The following is a 24,101-nucleotide window of genomic DNA, read 5'->3' as shown; positions in this document are numbered from 1 at the left end:
TGTAAAATTCATACCAGATCCACAACTTTTCAATGGAGAAATATTGGAAGTGCATACTTTACATAGTTTATTAACCACCAGAAGATGTCATTTTCTTGAATCAAGGTCACTTTGGCAAATTCAAGGTCATTTCATTGAAAAATGTATATCAGCACTATTTAAAAATGGGGGGGGGGGTATAATTTTGTGAGCTTACTCACAGTACCTCTAGTTTAGTGCTGCCAAAGCTACCAAAAATTGAATAATTATGTAAAAACTTCAGTTTTACATGTACATGATGTATTTGATATTTCAACAAAATTTGGTGCAAATTTGAACAAGAGGCCCAAGGGCCTTAACGGTCACCTGAGAATAATACAACAATTTAGAGGATACATAGAGTATAAAATGAACTGAAAGGTGAAGCTTTGTTGCCCAAAAGCAAGAAAAATTGGGTGAACAGGATCAACAAAATAATTAGTCTAGTACTATTTTAATTCCTGTTGAAATCTCTTACATTGGCTTCTCTTGGTCTTTGATGAACATTTTAAAAGACAAGCTATTTTTGTCTCATTTTTATTTATCTATTACTTACAAGTATACCTGATCATTAAAACTACGAAAGTACTTTTTGTATTATACAATAAAAATTCTTGCATAATTCTCTTATTCTATTAACCTTTCAAGTACATTATTTACAGTGATTAATTATCAAAAGTAAATGGCAAACGGGAATAACTCGTCTCAGTAGAATACAAATTAATAGAGCCCTGGCCAGGACCAGAACACTTGACCAAATGGTCCAGATGTTCAAAAATCTGGTAAAAATACTCTTCCTTATTAAAACTTTTACTCTTTTTGCCTCTGATATGCCCAGGTGCAGAGAAGATTTTTAAAGAAATAATGCATTTTTATTACAGTTTCACTATATTATCAATAGAGCTCCCCCCCCCCCCCTCCCCAGTGAGAAACACCAGATCCTCTCACCCTGGGACCAGAAGTTTGCTTATCATAAGTAATCACTTTATTTATCTGCTTAACACTAGACAGGATTATTTAATAGAATTAATGCATTTTCACTGTATTATCAAGAGCCCCACCCTTACACCAGCACATCTGACCCAGGGGTCATGCAATTCACTACTCTGGAAGAAGCACTCTTGCTCATCATAACTATACACTTAGCTTCTTTGCCTTTTAACCAGGAGCAGAAAAGAATATTTTCAAAGAAATTTTGCTTTTTCACTATATAACCAAAAGAGCCCCCCCCCCCCCCCTTTTCACCAGAACCCTTGACCCTGGGGTCATGAAATTCATAATTTTGGAAGAAGCATCCTTGCGTATCATAACAATGTACTTAATTTGTTAAAATAATACCCAGGGGCAGAGAAAGAGATTTTCAAAGAAATAATGCACTTTCACTATAGGATCTATATAGCCCCACCCTAGCACCAGAACCCCTGACCCTGGGGCTATGAATTTCACAATTTTGGTAGAGTCACTCTTGCTTATCATAACTATGTATTTAATTTGTTTAAATAATACCCAGGAGTAGAGAAGAAGATTTTCAAAGAAAAATTCATCTTCACTATAGGATCTATATAGCTCCACCCTAACACCAGAACCCCTGATCCTTGGGCCATGAATTTCACAATTTTCGAAGAGGCATTCTTGCTTATCATAACTATGTATTTAATTTGTTTAAATAATACCCAGGAGTATAGAAGAAGATTTTCAAAGAAATAATGCACTTTCACTATATGATCTATATAGCCCCACCCTAGCACCAAAACCTCTGACCCTGGGGCTATGAATTTCACAATTTTGGTAGAGTCACCCTTGCTTTTCACAACTATGTATTTAATTTGTTTCAATAATACCCAGTAGTAGAGAAGAAGATTTTCAAAGAAATAATGCACTTTCACTAAATGATCTATATAGCCCCGCCCTAGCACCAGAACCCCTGACCCTGGGGCCATGAATTTCACAATTTTGGTAGAGGGCTCAATGCTTTTCACAATCATGCCAACAGTTTGACTGCTTGATGCCCAGGAGTAAAGAAGATTTTTAAAGATAGCACTAATTTTGATGGTTTTAGCCCCACCCCTCAGGCCCCAGGGGGGCAGGGACCATGAAATTCATAATTTTTGTACCCCTTCACCCATTGATGCTATATGCCAAAATTGGTTGAAATTGGTTCAGTGGTTCAAGAGAAGAAGCTGAAAATGTTCAAAAGTTTACGACCAACGGACGACTGACGACGACGGACGAAAACAGATAGCAATAGGTCACCTGAGTGACTCAGGTGACCTAAAAAAACCATTAGGATACACAATTTTGTAAAATTAAATTTTAAAAATGTTTTACATGCTACTTACTCTTGAAGTACATGTAAACCTGATGTACAGTCTCATCAGAGAACTCTGGCACAAAATTATCCAACTATGGTTTAAAAAAAGCAACTCGGTCATGGAATAATTCTCATTTATTGCCAAGCATATTGAAACAGAAGCAGCTATAAATATTCTTTTGGAAGATTGATAATTATTTGTCAAGGAAGAGAATACTCATGCCTCTTTTATTCTTATTTTTCTATTCAAAAAAAGAAAAAAAGGAATGTACATTTGTATTAATACATGTAAAAAGAATTGGAAGTGCAAATGAATAATTTAATTGGAATCTCAATACTCTTGGACCCAAAGGTTTCATAGTGTCATTAATATAAATATGAACACTTTCTGAAACATCCACCAAAAATAACTTTATATTGTACGTGTACATAAATCCCATCAAGGTTGATTATGAGGTTTAACTGTGAAGTATACTTATAAAACTGTATACAAAAGCCCAAATGTCAGTATTTCAACAGTTTTTACTGAATTTTAAACAATCTAAACTCTTACAAACAATTAGCAACTATACTGTGAATTCAGTGTGATGTAAAACTAGCAAAATTCTACAAATAGTGTAGATTATAAACATATATGACTAGTCTGGCCTCTTTTACTGATTATACCTGAGTGATAGGCTTTAAATAGGTTAGTTACAATACATGTATTTAGGAATTCTACAGCACATCTTGTTATAGGGATACCTCGACTGATCTACAGGCATTACAATCCCTTACAATGATTGGTTAAATTCTAAAAACCTTTTCTTGTTACTGATATTATAAAGGAATATAATCATGGTATATTATCTATATATGTAGTGAGAAATTATAAAATGTTACAAAAACATCGTTTTCACCATAAATAAGACTTTATACCACTGACCAAATCACAGACAATTTAGAGTATTGTGAGTGAGAGCATGAAGAAAATAAGTCCAGTATATAATAACAAGAAAAGAAATTGTAAAGCATCAAGCTTAAGGGGTTACTAACAAAAATGTCACATAAATGAATATATCACAATTCATAAACAGTGATGCTACCATTACTTTCGGCTGAAAGTTTCTTGAAATGCAAAGATCCTGAAATACAAGATTTCACTTCAATCAAAAGTGGAGAGATTATGTTTGTGTTTACAAATACATGTGATATACCAAATAAAAGACTTTCTCCATTAATCCATTATAATTACATGGAAATATATATATAAAAAAAAGAAATGTACAAAGTACATGTATCTGCACTATGTCTAATATCACTTCATATGCACACAGAGCATCAAAGCATAAAATCATGCTGCATATCTCCGAAACTGTAAACTTGCATACATCTTTCTAAAAATAGAATCTACAACAAAACTTATAACAATTCAGATATCTATAACAGTATAACAGCTGCAATTATATCAAGAGCTATAAATCTAGGAATGATGCATAATGGGAAACATTTACAAATTTCCAAACGATGGACGGACAACCAGTTTATGCAGAACTACGCTGATGTTTGATATAAAGCATAAACTGAAAACAAGATGGAACACACATTTAATGGAAAGTCAACATTTCATCTGAATTTTCTACTGTTGAATTTTCCAAAATACTAGTAATTACCACTCCATTAAGTTTTCATTTTAAATTTTATTCTGTTTCTTTACAAACTAAAAGCACTCAAAAATAGCACCTGCATGATATGAAACAATATATACATGTAATAACTTCTTCAATAGCTCTCAATTGATATAATGTCGATAAAAATAATTTTCATCATTGATGAAACTTTCTGTCATACAATAAATTATAAATATAAAATCAAATAAGACCCCGCTATTTCTTATAATTATAAATTTTTGAACAGATATTTACTGAATTGCAGAAAATTTTGTCAAATGCCCCATTTCATGTTCTTAGATGAAAATAAACTGAATAAAAAAATAACATCGATTATTTACCAAATTGCTAAAAACTGATTAAAATGATTTTTTATCTTTTGAGACATTAATTACAAACAAATAATCCTAAATTTGGTAGCCATCAAAAAAGAGGTCTGTAATCATTTCTCAGCTGGGCAGGCTTTGTTAATGGAAAAACTTGGCAAACAGCAACAAGTCTAAGACTTAATTCACAGACCCTCTCCAATAAATGTTAAATCTGATATATAATTAATAATAACTGAAATTCTTCATAAAACAAGCACACAGACTAGAAAAAAGAACACAGATTTTGTGGTGACCACCATATAGTACCACAGTTTAGCTCTTAGGTAACTTATTATAGCAACTACTCACTGTTTTATAGAATCATAGTTGACCACACATATAACATTTCATAATAACCACTGATAGCTACATAATTAGAACAGAACTTTGGTGTATTTTAATAGTAACTGTAAGTGGTTACAGCTGTAAAGTATCAGTTTATTACTTAGGTTACTTTTTCGTTTTTGGTATTAATATTTGTACTGTACTAAGTTTACCTCTTGTGTAGCTCTGTAGTATCTAGTTATAGGGGACAGTACCAAAGCTTATCACTTACTTATATGTGCTAAAAATAATATAATCTTATATGTACCGATAAAATATTAACAAAACAAAACCAACAAATATATGATTTAACCTAATCCAATTAAACTTCTATAAACATAAATACATGTATATGCTCCCAGATACAAAGAAAAAACCAAACAAAATAAGGATAAAATCAATGATTTGTAATGGAAGACATGAAGATGGCCTCCGATCTGATCTCAGCCTCCTGCGTGGCTCTGATATATATATATATATAAAAAATCCTCCTGCATGGCTGAGATATCTATGATGTACATCAACAATCCTCCTGCATGGCCATGATATCTATTGGACCAGGTTTTCTGCGCACAGCCTTCACCTCCCCGTCACCTGTATACAGATCAACATATCAAAAAAACCGACTTCAAATTAAGTGTAATTCTGGTATATAGGAATGTTGTAAAGAGTTAATTTGCTACTACATGTACACATCTGTTCCAGACAGAAGAGTATGTGTATATCATGAAATAAAACTTTCATCAAATGCCGATGAAATTCATTATTTACACAAATAACTGCTTTAGAAGATTTTTCATTTCATTCACAGTACATCTTTTTTCCTGACTTTACCTCCTGGTCTTGGATTTCTTTTCCGGCGTGCTGTGTTAAAAGCTGATCCAGTCTTTAATGCGTCCAACAGATTGTCCATTGCTCCCTTCAAGTCATCATCTGGAATCAAGCATTCAAGAACTTACACATTTGTTTTACCGGTATATTTGACTATGCATACACTTTTGGTTTTTGTCACATTACATTCCTTGATTTCCCATTTATAACTTTCTGTGGGATTATAAGGAACACGTACCCTTTGGACCAAGTCCTCTGGTCGGAATCTTCTTGCCCTGAATTTCTCCTTCTGAAATGAGATGACTCTAGAGTTAATTTACAAGTACATGTACAGAAAACTTTACATACTGTATATTATTTACTTTTTAAATACACATACAAGTTTTGCAATATTTTTTAACATTTCCACTAGTCCTACAGTATATCTACCAATTCTAAACATCCAGAAAATAAGAGGATGACAATATCTTAATCCTGTTAACATTACCTTTGCGAGCAGCCATTCTTTCTTCCTTTTCTTTCTGAGCACGTTCCTTTGCCTCTTTCGCACGTTGTAGTTTAGCATTGGTCTCCCTTTGTTTAGCATTATCTTTAAGAGCTTGCTAAAATCCAAAATAAAATTTTTATTCTACTTGTTGATTTTCACTGGTTAATTATTTCTTCTAGCTGTGATTTATTTTGATAATCTAATAATGACCCATAGTTATTAATGAATAATTGCACAACAACCTACAAGAGATGCGAGTGAAGAATAAATTTCAACAGACCCTAAAGCTGTCTTGAAAGATTTTGATGTCCCCAAAGAATTCCTCCATGGTGTATTTCTTTATGTCAAAACAATAATATTTGCTCATATCTTCATACAAACTCATCATTTTATTGGACATGTTGGTCATCACTTCATACTGTTGCTTAGCTTCCTCTAGGAAACCGTGACATTGTCAAGGATACAAGGAATATTTAGAAATGAAATTGAACATGGTGACAAGGTGATTTAATGATTTATAACACATATGATAGTTGAAATGAAGCATACATTTTCCTAAATGAAAGTTATTTTGTATTAATTAATTCATATAACACATCCACATGTTTCATGTGATACTGATTGCATATAAATAAAAGATCTGACAACTACTAAAATTAAAATAAACTAATGAATATGTATTTAATGTTTGAGAGAACCAGAACAAAGGATATCTCCATAACCTCTGGAAACTTGTCCCCTTCCATTGGGGATTTCTTACAATTGTCCAGATCTCCCTTCACTTGCTTCAAAGACTTCTCCATGGAGCGGAAGTTTCCTTGTATCGTCTCATCAGATACTAAAATCAAGAGTATGGTTAGTTAATTTTAGTTAATTTTAACTAAATATAATCTGTAGGAAAAGTGGAACACATTCCACCAATGCTAAATAGGTCATTATATTTGACACTTATAGATCAGGGGCCCGTTTTACAAAAGAACTTGCGACTAAGACCAAAATTGAATTCTGCTTATAACTTTCTAATTAACATTAAATTAAAATGGTTTTATTATTTTTAAAAGGAATGTAGTAAGATATTTTTATTCTTTCAATTTTGAACAGAATCATTACTTTTGCAGAATTTTATGATCAACGAATGTTTTTGGTCTTAGTCGTAAGTTCTTTTGTAAAACGGGCCCCTGGAGCTTAAATTTTCATGTGCTATACACCTGAATTTTTGACATTCTTTAATTTCCATCATTTAAAACAAGGTACATGCATATACTGACATTTTTATTGTACAGTAGAATTTAATACGTAATTTAAATTAAATTAAAGAAATGACACTTCAGTCCCCTCACCTTTTGAGGCCTTCTCTAGGTAAGTGAAATCATCCTTGAACTGTACGAGATCTGGGTGTTTTTCCTCAATTATACTGACCAGAAAGTGGACTAGTGTGGACTTATTGTCCTGTGTTTTGGTATTCTTCAACTACAAGTAAATGTATACACAAATAAAAAAATAAGATGTTAAATGTATCTGAAAAGCTGCTAATTCTAGTGCTATCTCAAATTAAATCAAACGACCTACTTTACTGAGAAAGCTGATGTCAAATCCGAGAGATTGAGCATTTCTAGAGCCTGAGTTGAGATAATTTCCAATCATTAAGATAAGTTCTAGGATATGAGCAAACTTTTTGTTGGTCTTTATTTCTTCTAAAGCTACTGTTGCTGCCATTAAATCCTAAAATAAAAATAAAATAGGTACATGAATACACTGTATCTATAAATTACAGCCTGTTTTGCAGTCTTAAACAATTCATCTAAAGTAATCTAAACCTGTTTGTGTAAATACACATATTATAAGGATGTACAGAATGTAAAAGGTGAAAACAATGAACAGTGATCAATCTCATAAATCTGGTTAAGAATACAAATCGTGAACAAGGCAAAAACACAGACCCATGAAAACACCAGAGGTGGGATAAGGAGGAGTAAGCATCCCTTAGGCTACATGTACATCACTGATCATAATATTGAATATACAAAGTTTTATTAAGGGACTGGTGTCCATTTTAATTGTAATATGTATTAAAACAGTAAAATTTTACTTAATTCACTTCATTTATATACAAATAAAACAAGATGTGTTTGTGAAACACTGATGCCCCCGTATGGCAACTTAAAGCAAAGGTTAAACTTTCTCAAATGCAAATCAAATATGTTGGTACCCAAAGTAAGGTCTTGTCTCCAGGAATAAACCTGTGAAATATGAAAGGCCTAGCAGCAACCATTGAATAGATATGGAAAAGGTTAAAGTTTTTTATCAAAAGTATGTCAAACGTCAAGGTCAAAGTCAAATGGTCAAAATTAATGGTGCCAAAGGAAAGGCCTTCTCCCAAGAAATACACATGTGAAGTATAAAATCCCTAGCACCAACCGTTCAAAAGTTATGGCCAAGGTTAAAGTTTTCCAAAAGTAGGTTAAACTCCAAGGTCAAAGGGTCAAAGCTGTTGGTATCCAAAGAAAGGTTTTGTCACAAGGATTACATATGTGAAGTATAAAATCCCTAGCACCAACCGTTCAAAAGTTATGGCCAAGGTTAAAGTTTTCCAAAAGTAGGTTAAACTCCAAGGGCAAGGTCAAAGGGTCAAAGTTGTTGGTATCCAAAGGAAGGTCTTGTCACAAGGATTACACATGTGAAGTATGAAACCCCTAGCACCAACCGTTCAAAAGTTATTGCCAAGGTTAAAGTTTGGTAAAATTTTGCAAAACTGGGTCAAACTCCAAGGTCAAAGGGTCATATTGGTGGTACCCAAGGAAAGGTCTTGTCATAATGAACACTCATGTCAAATATTTAAGCCTTATCCTTGACAATGCAATAGTTATGAGCTAGGTTAAAGTTGACAATAGACAGACAAACAGACAGACAGGACAAAAACAATATACCCCCAGGATTTTTTGATCCGGGGGCATAAAAATAATAAATAGACAGCTTGTTATCATTATCACAGAGAATACCCCATTTGTAAGATTTACAATGATTAAGAAGGGAGGTGCACATCTTCAGTAAATTTGATGTGTGAAATAATTGTGGAACATTTGAATATAAACATGCATTTCTTAATAACTTAGATGGACTAACTGATATAGTCGGACTTTGATTTACTAACCCCATGTGTACCACTGGTCACATAATCCAGTTAAAAAAAACCACCTTCATGTCATGACATTATACCTGAACAGCTTATTATATCTTAACTGATAAATACATATCTAGGTGTGTGTATTCCATTTGTGTGTGCATACCACTACAATTACAATTCAACTTCACATAAAGGACTATTAGTACTAAATAAATAAAGGTACATAAAATAAGTTTGGGCATACGACTCTCATATGATAAAACAAATAGAATACCAACAGCGTGAACACAATGTATTTGCAAAATTTGCACTTTAAAATTTTTAGTAACAAATGTTAACACGGGTACGTGCATTAAGAAAAGTTTTAAAAGTCTCAAAAATTTGAAATCAATGCCCAAACATACACTGTACATGTATTTGTTAATGGTTCTTACAATAATGTACATGTCATTTCATTTGTTATCATAAACTCCTCTTTCTAGCATGCCTATAATATTTCTACTTAATATACAATATGGTACATACACGTAAAACAATATGTGTTACATTAATTTGACTTAATTTATTTACTCACTGACAACCTGCAAAACAAAAATACAATTTTTTTTCCCAATACATTCACGTACCGGTAGATATTTTTTCACACTAATATGTATTTAAGTAGAAACTTGAAAAATTCAGTTTCATATAATTAATTCCAATACTTGTAACTGGTATTAACACAATAATAAAGAAGATACCAACTATAAAGTTTTCCCAAGTTTTCATAAACTAGCAAATTCTGACAAATCAAGTTAGAACAGGCACATAAATAATAGAAATTTTACAATCCTCTTTCTAAAATAAAATATTTGTATTTTGAGCTGGGCACAGTTTGAATGGAAATTTTATATTTTCATTAGAATACATGTACATTTGTTTTTCCATTTCTTACCTACATGTACATGTATATGTATAATAACATAGTAAGATAATGTAGAAGTGTAAATGTACATGCAAATTATATATGTATATACATGTACACTTACATTTAATTTCACAAAGATAAATGCCAAACATTATTAAATCAATCAAAAAAATATACATTAAAAATAAATGTCAATACCGGTTTGATTCCATCCACCAGCTCACTGAATGTCATCATAAACAGTACAGATTGGAGACGAGGCTTGATTCTCTTGATGTCTGATATCTGCAAAAAAATTATTATCATTAGTATACTTTAAATCTGGGTGTTGATCAGCATAGTAAATCACTAAATGAAACATTTTTTCATTAATTTATTTCTTTAAGTGAAGTGGTTTGTTGATTTGGCTTTTGTGAGTGTTTGTTCCCCTCCCTATTAAATAGCATGTAATTTTTCTTTAATCTCCAAGACTGCAACCTCATGCTAAAATTTCAGTCTGCAATTAATAATGAAAAAACTCAACACATCATTCTCTCCTTTTATAGTATTTTGACTTCATAAACAAAGCAACGTCCAATCATTTCAGGTGAAATCATTAGATATACTCAGAGCAGCTCATTAATGTTACCCATTAATGAAACTTAACATTACCCACTGTAGCTATGGACAATATACCCACTGTAGCTATGGACAATATACCCACTGTAGCTATGAACTGTTCTGCTTCCGCTAGGTCATCATATTCCTCCTTAAGTGAGCCGAGCTCTTTGATCTGCTCGGGTTCTGGGAGGTACTTGATGAGTTGTTCCAGCATCCCCGTGGTCAGGTGCTCCTTATCCACCTCCACGATCCTCCTCCTGATTTCCTTGTAGGGGGTCTTTAGAGAACCAAGTAACATAGCTGTACAGAAAAAAAATACTCAATATTAAAATAAAGCAGAAAATCAAGAAGATAATGACTACTTATAAATGTTCAATGTTAACTTACAGAGATTCATGGCGGATTTTGGATCCAGAACTCGGAGATCTTTGACTTTTTTTGCTTTCTTCTCATTGGCTACTTCAACCTCAGCATCTTTTTTAACGGCTACAAAAATTTCAACCAGCTTTGCAGGTAATCTTTAACATATACTTGAAAATTGTACGCAATGTCAATACAAAAGAAGGTACTGTATACAGGGAAATTTTCGCCCCAGTTTTATTTTTGCCCCTTTCGCCCTACTCACAGGTGGGCGAATTTAAAACGGGGCGAATTAAAAAAAACACAGTATGATTTCTTTAAAAGAATTGTAACTGGGCGAATTTAAAACGGGGCAAAATTATTTTTAAGTGTGAATGGGCGAAAATAACATGAGGCGAAAATAACCCTGTATACAGTATTTTATACAGGGAAATTTTTGGCCCTTTCAACCTTATCCTAAGCGGGCAAATTTAATACAGGTCAAATTCAAAAGAAGATAGCATCATCTCTTTAAAACTTATGTGTCTGGGCAAATTTAAAATGGGGTAAAATTGTTTGTAAGTGTGAAGGGGTGAAAAATAACACTGAGGAAAATAACCATGTATACAGCAATTTTAAAAATTTTTCTTTCTTACGTTTTTTAACACTAAAATTCTCCATTAAGGACTGGAATATAAAGTCATCCTCAAACTTGCTTTCTTCTGCTTTTACCCAGAATGAGTCCTCTTTCAGCTTATTTGAAGGTATCTGGAATAAGATGGGCAATAAGCTATACATTTAATGTACATGGGATACAGTTCAATGTTATTCCATATAAAATAACTTAGAAAACATATAATTGGTATGCAGTAAAGATCTTTAGCTTCTGTATTTCCAAAATTTCATGACCTTATTTCTTGAAAAATTGTAAAATTTAAAAAATTTAATAATTTTTTTTATTGTAAACCATAACTCATCAAATACCTTTTCCCAGTTGATGCGTTTAGTTTGATCTTTTACTTCATACTTTTTCTTTGGTTTCATTCCAAATGGAAGCTGAGGTGCAACAGGTTTAGGGGGACCTGGAGCTGGAAAACCAGGGGGAGGGGGTGGAGGAGGACCTCCACCAGGAGGAGGGGGTGGAGGGGGCACCCCACCTGGAGGAGGGGGTGGAGGGGGCACCCCACCAGGTAATGGAGGAGGGGGTGGTGGAATTGGTGCACCACCAAGGGGTGGTGGAGGAGGTGGAGGAGGTGGAACACCCCCAGAGAGAGAAGGGGCTGGGGGTGGAGGTGGTACAGCCCCTGGTAAACCTGGAGGAGGTGGAGGAGCTGGGGGTGGAGCAATCCCACCTGGAGGAGGGGGAGCAGGGGGAGGTGCTGGTACACCACCAGGCAATGGAGGGGCTGGGGGAGGGGTAGGGATGGTGACCCCTGGAGGAAGAGGTGGTGGGGGTGGGGCAGGAGGAGGGGCTGGGGCTGAGGATGGAGTTGCAGTCTGAGTTGGCGGTGCTTGTGGTAGTAGGTCTTCTGTTGTTTGTACATATGCATGCTTGACTTCAGCAGGGGGAGCTGGGATGGAGCCTTTGATGTTGACTGGTCTGGCAATATCCTTATCTACGATGGCTGGACGATTTCTTACCTTTACAAAACAAATTACTGCCATTACAGTATGCTAAGTAAAGATTGTTTCTTCATTAATTTCACATGAAATAAGTTACTGTACATCTTCTAATAAAAAAAATTACGAAAGAGGCTCTTTTGTTAAATAAAAGTTTCACAGTGCACATAGAGACCAGTGAAGACACTCCAGTACCTTCCCAACTGAATTCTTCATGTATGATGACGAATATTATGATTAAATAATGAATATTGAATTAAATTTCAAATATCATAGAGTTTTATTATAGTCTAAATGCAGGACCTAAATTTGAAATGTAAACAGCAGACATGAGAGTTTCTGGGGTGACAAGTTTCCCTTCCTTCAACAACACAAGTTCATTCTTTTTATCACGTCTCTAATTTTTACCTGTTCCCTCAACTGAGCAATTTCTTTATCTTTGTTTGCCCTCATGTTTAGCAGATCATCCTCAGCTTGTTGTTTTTTCTCTGCAAGCTCAGCAAGCTGGGACTTCAGGTCAGCATCAAGCTCCTTCATCCTCTGCTCAAGCTGCTCTTTTTTCTCCTCTGCATCATTGACTTGAGTGAGGTACTGCTCCTCCATGATCTGCGCCTTGGACTCCATTTCCTGTTTAGCAATCAGAGCATTGTCCAACAGGGCCTGGACTTTAGGAAGGTTCTCGGCACTCGGAGCTAATTCTGACACCTTTTTCTCCAGCTCACAAATTTCTTTCCTTCTGTCTGCTAAGTCATCTGTATGAAAACAGTATATGCATAAAAACAATTTTACAACCAAGGAAGTATCACATTATTCTTGTAAAATTGTTATAGGGACTTTTAATTTATTTGTTTCTCCTATGCAATCAATTGAAGAAAAATAAAATTAGGGCACATGCACAAATTTACCTTACCAGTTACAGTAACACAGGAATATCATTGATGTCCCTAAAAAGTTCCTGTTATCCCCTATTAAATCCAACTTGCTATTTATCAAGTCAGGTTTTAATGCTACAATATAAAGCTTGATTTTTATAATGAATAAAACATATATTGAACATTTCTAACTTATCAGTTTCTCCATTTTGATGTCAAATCTTTTAGTTTTCTTGAAGTCTGGGTCCACTCCATCTTTGTGCAGAACGATCTGTGTTAAACATTCCTCAATCAGCCTGTAGTACTCCGTCCTGAAACAAAAGGTGCATAATGAACAGCATACAACAAACAGTGTGTACATGAAATAACAGAATCTCTGTTGTCACATACAACAAACAGTGCTTACAAAGTCTATCAGTAATCTAGAGGGGGCTCAGTCAATAATATCATTAATATCCATTCCACAAACTCATATAAGGAGCCACCAAACTATAGCTGATTAATATTAAAAAAGGTTATCAATTAACAAAACAATAGATCATTAAAATTTACGTTATCAATTAACAAAACCATCAATCATTAAAATTTAAGTAAACTTATAAAACATTTGTTGTCAATAATTTTTTCTTTGTGTGATCCCAGAATAGTACTGCTTTTCTCCGAATCTAACAAGGGCCCAAAACAGATTTTACATGGCACCCGCATTAACACAGACAACATATGAGGTATCCCTATATGTTACGGTTAGTAAATTTCATATATGTTCATTATGGTCATTTTGGATAAGTTAATTTTATAGGTTTCTTTTTATATATGTATTTATATCTAAAGACTTCTGGAAATAAAATCTCTTGTAAATAAAAATATTTGAAGAAACAAGTTACACATAACTGTTATATGTTTTGGTTTCATGAAAGGGCTTAAACATAAAATGGGATTTTTTTTTTTTTCACATCAACATTTTAAGTGCAATAAACTGGAACACAATTCCATTCATGCTGATCATTAATGTCAAAAGACTGACTTATTTTTATAATTAGAAATGAGTGCATTAATTTTCTTGTAAATTGACATTTCTTTGTAATACATGCATCATTTAATGTAGTTTTCTTTTTAATTCAAAATTTATAAATAAGTAATGTGAAAAAAAACCTTGCTGCAAATATTGGATATTAAGAATATTTAATTCAAAATATTCTAAATCCATTGCAATATTTTATACATGTAAAATGTATGGATTTGCTTGGTACATGTGTCTGTAGGTCTATACATGATGTTATACAGCTTCTAACAATGTGTATCCACACTCAACAAGAATTCATTCAGAGATACATTTACATTCATAAATCATTCATCCAAAAAAAAGATTTTTTTTTACAAAGAAAATTTATCAATACATATATATATGTCAAAACTAAAGAAATTTGATTTCCACGTAAATCAAGACAGTTTGACAAAACAATAGCACATGCCGTTACCTAGAATGTAGAGAGATCTGAAAATAAACAGACTTTGCCGTGACAATGGACAAAACAGAAGCTATAACAATAGATACCTGAGTAGCTGCTAAACTTTACTACATGACAGAAGTTAATAAATGTCAGATAGACATGCACTAAATGGGAAAAAACTCCTACCTGACAAAAAAGTCATCTCGTATACACAACAAATGCTGAAGGATGGAGAGAAAACACATCTCACTATCTCGGTCTGCAGAGTTTAGTTGTTTTAGCATTTCATAGCAATGATCAGAGTCTCTGATTCCATATAGGAAAAAGTTACAACAATGTTTATAATCAGCTTCTGATGCATTCAGCACTAATTTATTCATTATGATACATATATGGAAAAATGAAATGTTAAAATTGGACCATTAAAAATTAACCTTTGTATTTAATCATTTGTATTTTGTCTATTATCCAAAATCATTATTTTGCATTTAAAAAATGGAGTCTAAAAAGACAACTTCTGGATGTTCCTTGTTTTTTCTGATAAGGATACGACATATCAACTTTGGTGAGTTCAAATCTCTGCATTATCTCCTCCTGGTCATCGTCCGCTTGATCATGGAACGTTCTCAGCTGGACTTGTAACTCTTCGTTCTCTTGTTCATCTAAATGCTGTTTAAAAAAAAAACTTCATAGAAAAAACCTAATCATTCATGAAAGATGTGAAGCAGCTGGTGTAGATTACAATGCATTGTTGCTTTTTTGGGGACAATTTTAGTGCTTACTTAAGTTGTACGAATAAAAGATGCCTTTCACTGGCACTATGATATTATTTTTTCACCTTGATCAAATCTCGCAGCCCACATCTCATGAATTCATTTCTAAGATGGAGTCGGAAGTCTAAGTTATGAGGAGTACAGATGATGGCATTCACGAGCTGCATACAGCCGACCTGTAGCGGGACATTTATTCTCATACCCAGACCCGTGATAATCATGTCAAACCGGTCCATGTTCTTCATCTCAGCACTGACAGCCAGTCCCTCCAACACCTTCTCATGCCTAAAAAAATTACAGGTAACTGGGTCAAGGTGAATCAAAGTAAACACTGTTCAAATTGCTTTGTAAGACAATTAATTTTGAGACTAACATTAGACCAGTGTGGCACAATAAGAGAGACAGTCTTACATATCACAATACATACAAGTATATTTTAGAATATTAAGAGGAATTGCTAATGACTCTGTTGAGAGTATACTTTGTATGATTGTGGGGGGATAAGAAATGATGGTCCTTACCCCCGAGGAGGTTCGTAGATACAGACAGCAGCCAAAATACTGACACACAACATCATGGTGTCAGGGTCAGTTGGGTCCAAACACCGGGACAAGATGGACAAGCCCTCCTCACTCTCCAGCATTTTAGTCAGGCCAAACTGATGATAACCAAAAAAAAAGAGAATAATACATGTACATGGATAAACTAAACATTTTAGTCAGGCCAAACTAATGATAAGAAAAAAACCCAGGATGATACATGTATAAACTTAACATTTTAGTCAGGTCAAACTGATGATAAGAAAAAAAAGAGGAAGATACATATATAAACTAAACATTTTAGTCAGGCCAAACCTATGATATGAAAAAGAGCATCAAACATGTATAAACTAAACATGTTATACAGTGTGATTCTTTGGAATGCATTCTTGTACATTATATGCCTGATAGTCTAATCACAGGGCTTACAATGTTATTATAAGTTATAGTATTATTAGTGATTTGCAGTTTATTTGTAACTTATGGTATTATCTAGGACTGACAGGTTATTTATAACTTATGATATTATCTAGAACTTACAGTGTTATTTATAATTTATAATATCTAGGACTTACAGTGTTATTTATAACTTATGGTATTATCTAGGACTTGCAGTGTTATTTGTAACTTAGGGTTTTATCTAGGACTTACAGTGTAATTTATAACTTACAATGTTATCTAAGACTTACAATGTTATTTATAACTTACAATGTTATCTAAGACTTACAGTGTTATTTATAACTTATATTATCTATGACTTACAGTGTTATTTATAACTTGTATTATCTAGGACTTAAAGTGTTATTTATAACTTACAATGTAATCTAGGAGTTACAGTGTTATTTTTTATACTATTACAGTATTATTGCACTATTATCTAGGATTCACAGTGTTATTTAAAACTTTTGGGGTATCTAGGACTTAATGTGTTATAACATGATATTATGTAAGATTAACAGTGTTATTTATAACTTTTGGTATTATAGACAACTTATAACTTAGGGCATTATCTAGGACTTACAGTGTTATTCATGAAAGCCTTGATACATTTGACACATTCCAACCGACTTTGTCTTTCCTCTTTCCTGGAACAAAAAAAACAGACACTGATAAAAATCTCCTTAAAATTCTAGTGTAAGTACATGTATAAAGATATTAACAAATACCCTGTGTTAATGCATTTTATTAAACATCAAATTCAATGAAAAATGAATGATGAATTGACATATCTTTTTCATGGTATCTCTATTAAAACTTTTCTCATTGTGCACATGTATTCCATTTGTACATAGCAAAAAAAATTGTCAATAGAATGGAAGCAACAAAATGTTCTGGAGAAAACTTTAAAACTTTGGACTCACTATGACATTTAAATCAAGGATATAAGTAAAAAAAATCAAAAACAGAGATGATTAGCTGTATTTATATTATGTAGAGATACTTGTGTGGTTCACAGACCCATGGTTACCTATATTATAACAGTTCTGGATTAGTATGACACTGATTTACATGTGATTTATACATCAACAACACAAATAAGTTACTTCTGTAATACATATATATAATGCATAATGAATATTTGTACAATCAATGATGACAATGTGTACAGATACTTTACATAGATGCTCCCATTTGTAGAGAATACATAACATGCATAATGAAAATTAAAACACCATTTATTGCTTTCCTCTCACCAAATGGCTTTTAATGTTAGATAGTTCATGTAAATAAGTGTTTAATTTTACTTTTATTATTTTATTCAAAGCTCTGAATAATTTTGAATTTCTCACTTCATAAATCATTTCCCCCAAATTAACAATACCTTTCAAAAGTAACAGTAATAAATATTGTCCTTTGTTTTCTCTGATTCTGCCTTCAATGTCTCTAATGGTTTTCCCTATACTAATGGCCATTGATGTCAAAATTCTGTTTACTCCATTGGGTTCTATGAACATTAAATGAGCAATCTAATTATCTTTTTGATTTAAACTTAATTAATGAAACACTCTGCCATAAAACTGAAATGAAACTAAAACAAAAAGCTGAAATGACAGCGAGTACATCCTTAATGGTTATTGATTGACTTAGCTCTGATACAGAAAACAAATGATTGAGGTTGTAAAACAGGATCAGAGCCCCCCCCCCCCCCCATACCCCCCCTCTTTCCAAGGATATACATTGTATCTCCACAATTCTATGTGTGTCAGTCAAACTGAACAAGCAATGATAACTGTTACAAGCTGACATTGGTATTTATTTATTAATCAAGGTCTCATAATTATCATGAAGTTTACTTTATGTCTTAAATAAAATGTTTAATGTCTAATTTACATGAAATAGATGTATAAGAGTTTGAGGAATCAATATAGCATTAAATGAGGATGTAGATATCTGGTTTGTGCCTCGTATCTTAATCTACAGCTGTAATGAATCTTTCAATCTTATCTCAGACCCTTGTGATGATTAGCAGACTTCTGTGTGGAATATTGGCAAGATAACTACTTCTAAACTTTATATTTAATACAAAAGACATGATCACACAGATATAAGACTAAATTTATCAGTGATAAAACCCAGATATATATAAGACATGCTGGTTATAAATGCACTGACATGCTGTACTGAGATGATCCATCAACTGTCCCGTCTTCCTCATTACAAGATGCACTTGATAAATATTTATATTGCTTCCTTTAACGGCAAACATAAAGGTATAGCATGCGGAGAAAAAAAAAGAAATCCAGCCAATTTTCTGTATATAACTGTATATTATGACAGGTATATGATGTAAGCTGAAGCACAATTGGGAAAAATCCATTCTCTGAAAGGTTTCCAGTAGCTTCATTAATTTTTGAATGATTTATTTTGAACTGGGATCAAAGATATTCAAAAAAAAATTATTTCAATCAAAATTCATAAAGAAGAGATTAAAAATTGATAAAGCTACTTAAATTGACAAACGAGCAATTCTACCTCATTGTTTCTTTTGTTCTGTGTTCAAACAATACAACATAAACCTAGATTACATTTCCCTGAGCCATTAAATGCATTAAGTCACAAAAACAAATACCATTAGTATACTTAATATGAAATATTGATCTTTAAGCACTTAGGCCACTTTCTATGAACATTATACATGTAGTATATAGACATGATAAAAAAATAAATAGTGAACCATGGGACTCTGTCTATGTTGGAGTATTTAAACTTGATGCAATTTGCAAAAATGCCACCCCCCCCCCCTTTAAAGCTTACCCTGTCTTCTACGAAATGCCAGTTAATTTTCTATCAACAGGTCTATCCCTTTTAAAAGGTATCTAAATTATCTAAACATAGGCACAGTGGTTCTTCCTCACTTACCAGTTCAAACCCTGAGTCTATAATAATACCCTGTAACTTTGTTATAGTATAAAATTGTTAACTGATAAATCTTTAGAACTGAATTATGGGTAAGGTCAAGAGTCAATGTTTTCTGCACACAGAGTTTATTATACATATTATCATGTTGATCTCCAAAAAATGTCAAAGTTCAACTACAAAGGAATCCTAAGAAACATGTATTAATTTTTACTCAGAGTATAAAAATTCTAAAAATGTTCTGCCATCCACTGCTATCGATTCAAAAGACATCTGCCCCTATAACTGCCAAATTTTGAAAATTTCTCAAAATGTGCATGTGTTCATATTGTTTAAATGAAAACAATTTACAAAATATACAATGGATTGGAAATCATAATGGGCTATTTTTATCTCTATGACATCATAACTTAGAGGGATTTCCCATTATACATGTATCTTATACAGAAGACAAAATTTGTTCAATTTTGACTCGAAAACCCATAGAGAGCAAACTCAGGTTGTCACTGATACTTTCATTCTTCACATTATTCTAAAAGATGGAAACTAGCAATGCACAATTCTCATTTTCCCTTAAAATCATCGAAAATTGGAATTTTCATTTTCTTAATGTCATATCATATTTATAACATTATATTTGATGTAATTTCTTATTGATGTGAAGTCTACAATTATTTCCCTGGGAATATAATCACAAATTTTCTTTACTTATTTTTTTTTTCAAAATTTAATTTTGGAGGCAGATAATGAACATTGCAACATCTAGTCCATTGAGATAGAACTCATAGTTATTCCACCTCCTGTAAAACCTGATCCACCCCTGAGGCTCTCTGTGCATCTATAATCACAACACTTCCAAATATAGTGTGACCCCTCCACAACGTTTAATTTGACTCACAGTAATGTCCCTGCAGTGTCTCCTGTCATTATTGATCTAGCTTAAAAACTGTCTATAAATACATGTACATATATATACCTACAGACATAAAGTTTATTATATATTTACATTTTTCATAAAAATCAATATATGGATATATTTTTAATTCTACAGTGTCTTGCTCCTACTATTCATATCCTTTACAAGAATCCAGTAGACTTCATATAAAACATGAACATGTACATCCAAACTTCGTAATCTAGAACTCAAAGGGACCAAGAAAATACTTCGAGATAACCGAGGATTCAAGATATCCAGGGTAAAATATTTAAGGAATAAGCAGATGGGACTTCAAAATAACTTTGACATATCCATGGTATTCGAGATATCAGTGTTCGAGATAACGAAGTTCAACTGTATATTAACATTCTACTTAATCTGATTGACTACACAGGACAGTGGAACTACAACACAGGACATACAAAAATAATGGATTTTACAAGTTTAAAAATACAAGATAATTAAATAACAAATAGGCATTCTCACTTACTTGTTACAGCAATGTACAAGGTGCTTCAGCAACATATTGAGACCATCCTCACCAAACTCTTTAACCCAGCTAAAAATCATAGCAACATAACATAAGGTTAATATGAAAGTTTAAGAAAAAATTATATATGTAATACTTTGTAAAAGGATGTTTGAACATGAAAAATATCGTTCTGCATTACATCAAACAGATACTACAGTACATCATAAATTTTTTGTAAATCATTTACTCAATACTGCTAAATAAATATATTAAATAAAAAATACCGGTATTTATCTCTAATAATTCACACGTAAAATTTCTCCTTTTACAAGAAAGGACAGTATATGACAATGTACATATTGCTTGATTAAAAATTCCTTTGTTTGTTTGTTTGTTTTTTGGTTTTTCATTTTGTTTGTTTTGTTTTGTTGTGTTTTTTTTTGTTTTTTGTGTTTTGTTTTGTTTTGTTTTGTTTTTTTTTTGGGGGGGGGGGGAGGGGGGGGGGGAGGCTGCTTACCTACTTGTTTACTTGTTAAAATGACTTTTAGGGACTTGATACCTTCAGTCTCTCACTCTCATCTTCCTATATTTTTTAAGGGGGTGGAGGGTGAGGGTAGGAGTGGGCACTGGAGAGAGAGAGTGGATACTTCACTGACTGGTTTACTTGTTAATATGACCTCTAGGCTTGAGTATGTCTAGTCTCTGTAATTATTTTGCAGGGGAGGGGGGGGGGGCACTGGAGAGAGTGCTTCTCTGAGTTGTTTACTTGTTAACCTGACCTTTAGCTTAGTGACTTGAGAATTTCTAGTCTCTCATCTCCCTGAATTTTTTTTTTTTTTTTTGGGTGGGGGGGGACGGGTTGCTTACCTGACTGATTTACTTGTTAACATGACATTTAGGCTTGATAATTTCTAGTCTCTCATCTCCCTGTAATATATTTATTTTTTTTGAAGGGGGGGGAGGGGGTATTTACCTGACTGATTTACTTGTTAACATGACATTTAGGTTTGATAATACTAGTCTCTGATCTCCCTGTAATTCATTTATCTATTTTTTTGAAGAGGGGGGAGGGGGTTGCTTACCTGACTGGTTTACTTGTTAACTTGACCTTTAGGGATTTCAGAATTTCCAGTTTCTCGTCTCCCAGTAATTTTTTTTTGAAGGGGGGGGGGGGGGAGGAGGGGGTTGCTTACCTGACTGATTTACTTATTTCAGATTTCAGAATTTCCAGTTTCTCATCTCCCAGTAATTTATTTATTTTCTTTTAAGGGGGTGGGGGTGGGGGTGGGGGGGTGGGGTTGCTTACCTGACTGGTCTCTGATCTCCCTGTAATTTATTTATTTTTTTAAGGGGGAAGGGGGTTTGCTTACCTGACTGGTTTACTTGTTAATATGACATTTATTTATTTTTCTGATGGGGGGGGGGGGGGGAGGGGGTTGCTTACCTGACTGGTTTACTTGTTAACATGACCTTTAGGGACTTCAGAATTTCCAGTCTCTCATCACTCTGTAATTCTGGGTTATTTAACTTTGCCAGAAATGTACTAGGATTATCAGTATGTTCATCAATCTGCAAAATATTACACTTGAATTAATGTAAAATTTCTCATTCTACATCTTTAGACTATTTTCAATCTTAAAAGTACAATTTATCTGTAATCTGGAAAAAAAACAATTAAAATTGTTCTTTTACTTCACCATAGCTTCAGAGAGCCACAAAGGTGACTTACAATAAACCAACTATTATTAGTATCATCTTTTATTCGCGATTCATCAGTTTATTATCAATCCACGACGATTAATTTTCACGACTGAGGAATCATTCTTTACAAATACAATGCAAAATAAATGGTTCACGGTGATATATATTCACGAGTTAAAGTAGGTCGCGAAACTCACAGATACTTCTCGCACGTTGATTTACAGTTGGTTTACAGTAACTCGCTTTGTAAAATACTTTAATTTTGAACATTTTAAATTGCACATACATGTTGTTTTATCTCACAACAAAGCACACTGTAAATACAATGTTAACACTGAATTGCATTCTCAACTTGGCCATTTATGGGTACGTACATTGTCAACATTGAACTGCATTCTCAACATAGCCTTTTTCTCTTCTATGCCTTTACTTCTTAGCGGTGCCTTTTTTTCTTCTGTTAAGTTTAAGTTGTCCTGAAACAATGGAATTAGTTCTAAGCCTTCTAAAACCTAATTACAGTCACTATTTCTTGTATTCATTCTTAGCCTATAACTGAAAACTTCTTTTAGGATAAGTTTTTCTTTCTATTATTCAAAAAAATAACAATGAACATTTTGTTTTGCTTGTGTATGTATGTTTGTTTGGTTTTTTTCCCTTTTTCTCTTCTTTCTTTTCTTTTTTTTTGGGGGGGGGGGGGGGGGGGTAAATAGCATGACCGATGATTAAAAATGTGAAACGTGGAAATTTAAGTGTAATTTTTAACAAGAGATTTGTTAACCCACTCATAGAGTGAAAAAACATCAATAAGTAAACACTGCATAATTCTGCAATAAAGGATTGTATAGACTGTCATAAAATATCAATTTAGGAACGGTACATCATTTTAAAGTGTCAAGTCTTAGCCAATATTTGCACCATTGCCACTATTTCAGCAATATCAATACAACACAAAAATGTTACTATAAATAAAATCTTCCAAGTAAAACACTTAATACTCACCAGCATCTGTTCAAAGCGTTCATTAACCTGCCACTGAGTCATGGTCTCCATCGCCATTCCAGCTATTCCTTCTGTCATTCCATGCATGGTGCTGGATTTCTTATCCTTCTCATCTTTCTTCTTTGGGCGATGAAACTTTTGAAAAAGATCCATTAAACACTGCACATGTGTGTATAAAATAGCATTAAAAAATCTATGACAAAAGTACTATATAAACAGTAAGTCAACTTACAAAACTTTTTTGTCCTTTTCCCTTTTTGTCCTTCTCCATGGTTGGAATTTAACTAAATTAAAAAGTAACAAAAATCAACACTTTTTGTCACACACATTGTGTTCTGTATCTATCATAATGATTATCTAATGTTTGATTACATATCCTGTGTACCACAAAGAATGCAGTAAAAGTACATCTACCACTATAA

At 33.2% G+C, this 24,101-nt stretch overlaps 1 protein-coding gene across 4 annotated transcripts; it reads right to left on the bottom strand.

The window, feature by feature from the left end:
* Window positions 1-2,449: 2,449 nt before the first annotated feature.
* Window positions 2,450-23,963, bottom strand: LOC133173715 (protein diaphanous homolog 1-like). Of its 4 annotated transcripts, XM_061308731.1 has the most exons (26): window positions 23,912-23,963; window positions 23,680-23,814; window positions 23,055-23,153; window positions 22,424-22,548; window positions 20,998-21,066; window positions 19,187-19,204; window positions 17,235-17,298; window positions 16,196-16,332; window positions 15,740-15,959; window positions 15,452-15,570; window positions 15,088-15,207; window positions 13,643-13,761; window positions 12,987-13,330; window positions 11,943-12,599; window positions 11,615-11,726; window positions 11,007-11,105; window positions 10,723-10,919; window positions 10,218-10,304; window positions 7,558-7,710; window positions 7,329-7,458; window positions 6,702-6,826; window positions 6,269-6,433; window positions 5,989-6,103; window positions 5,740-5,790; window positions 5,505-5,603; window positions 2,450-5,264 (listed from the first exon to the last, which is right to left on the bottom strand). In XM_061308731.1, the coding sequence occupies exons 1-26, from the start codon at window positions 23,948-23,950 to the stop codon at window positions 5,191-5,193; spliced, it is 3,672 nt and encodes a 1,223-aa protein (XP_061164715.1). In that variant the 5' UTR covers window positions 23,951-23,963; the 3' UTR covers window positions 2,450-5,190. The 4 variants fall into 4 exon arrangements, with proteins under 4 accessions (XP_061164715.1, XP_061164716.1, XP_061164717.1 ...); XM_061308732.1 differs by lacking the exon at window positions 19,187-19,204; XM_061308733.1 differs by lacking the exons at window positions 22,424-22,548; window positions 23,055-23,153; window positions 23,680-23,814; window positions 23,912-23,963 and adding an exon at window positions 22,062-22,125.
* Between the last annotated feature and the right edge of the window lie 138 nt (window positions 23,964-24,101).

The sequence above is a fragment of the Saccostrea echinata genome, unplaced genomic scaffold (assembly GCF_033153115.1).
Source record: "Saccostrea echinata isolate AGI-Se365-2 ecotype Australia unplaced genomic scaffold, CSIRO_AGI_Sech_v1 ptg000056l, whole genome shotgun sequence".
Taxonomy (NCBI): Eukaryota; Metazoa; Mollusca; class Bivalvia; order Ostreida; family Ostreidae; genus Saccostrea; species Saccostrea echinata.
This window is presented reverse-complemented; position numbering and strand designations above follow the sequence as displayed.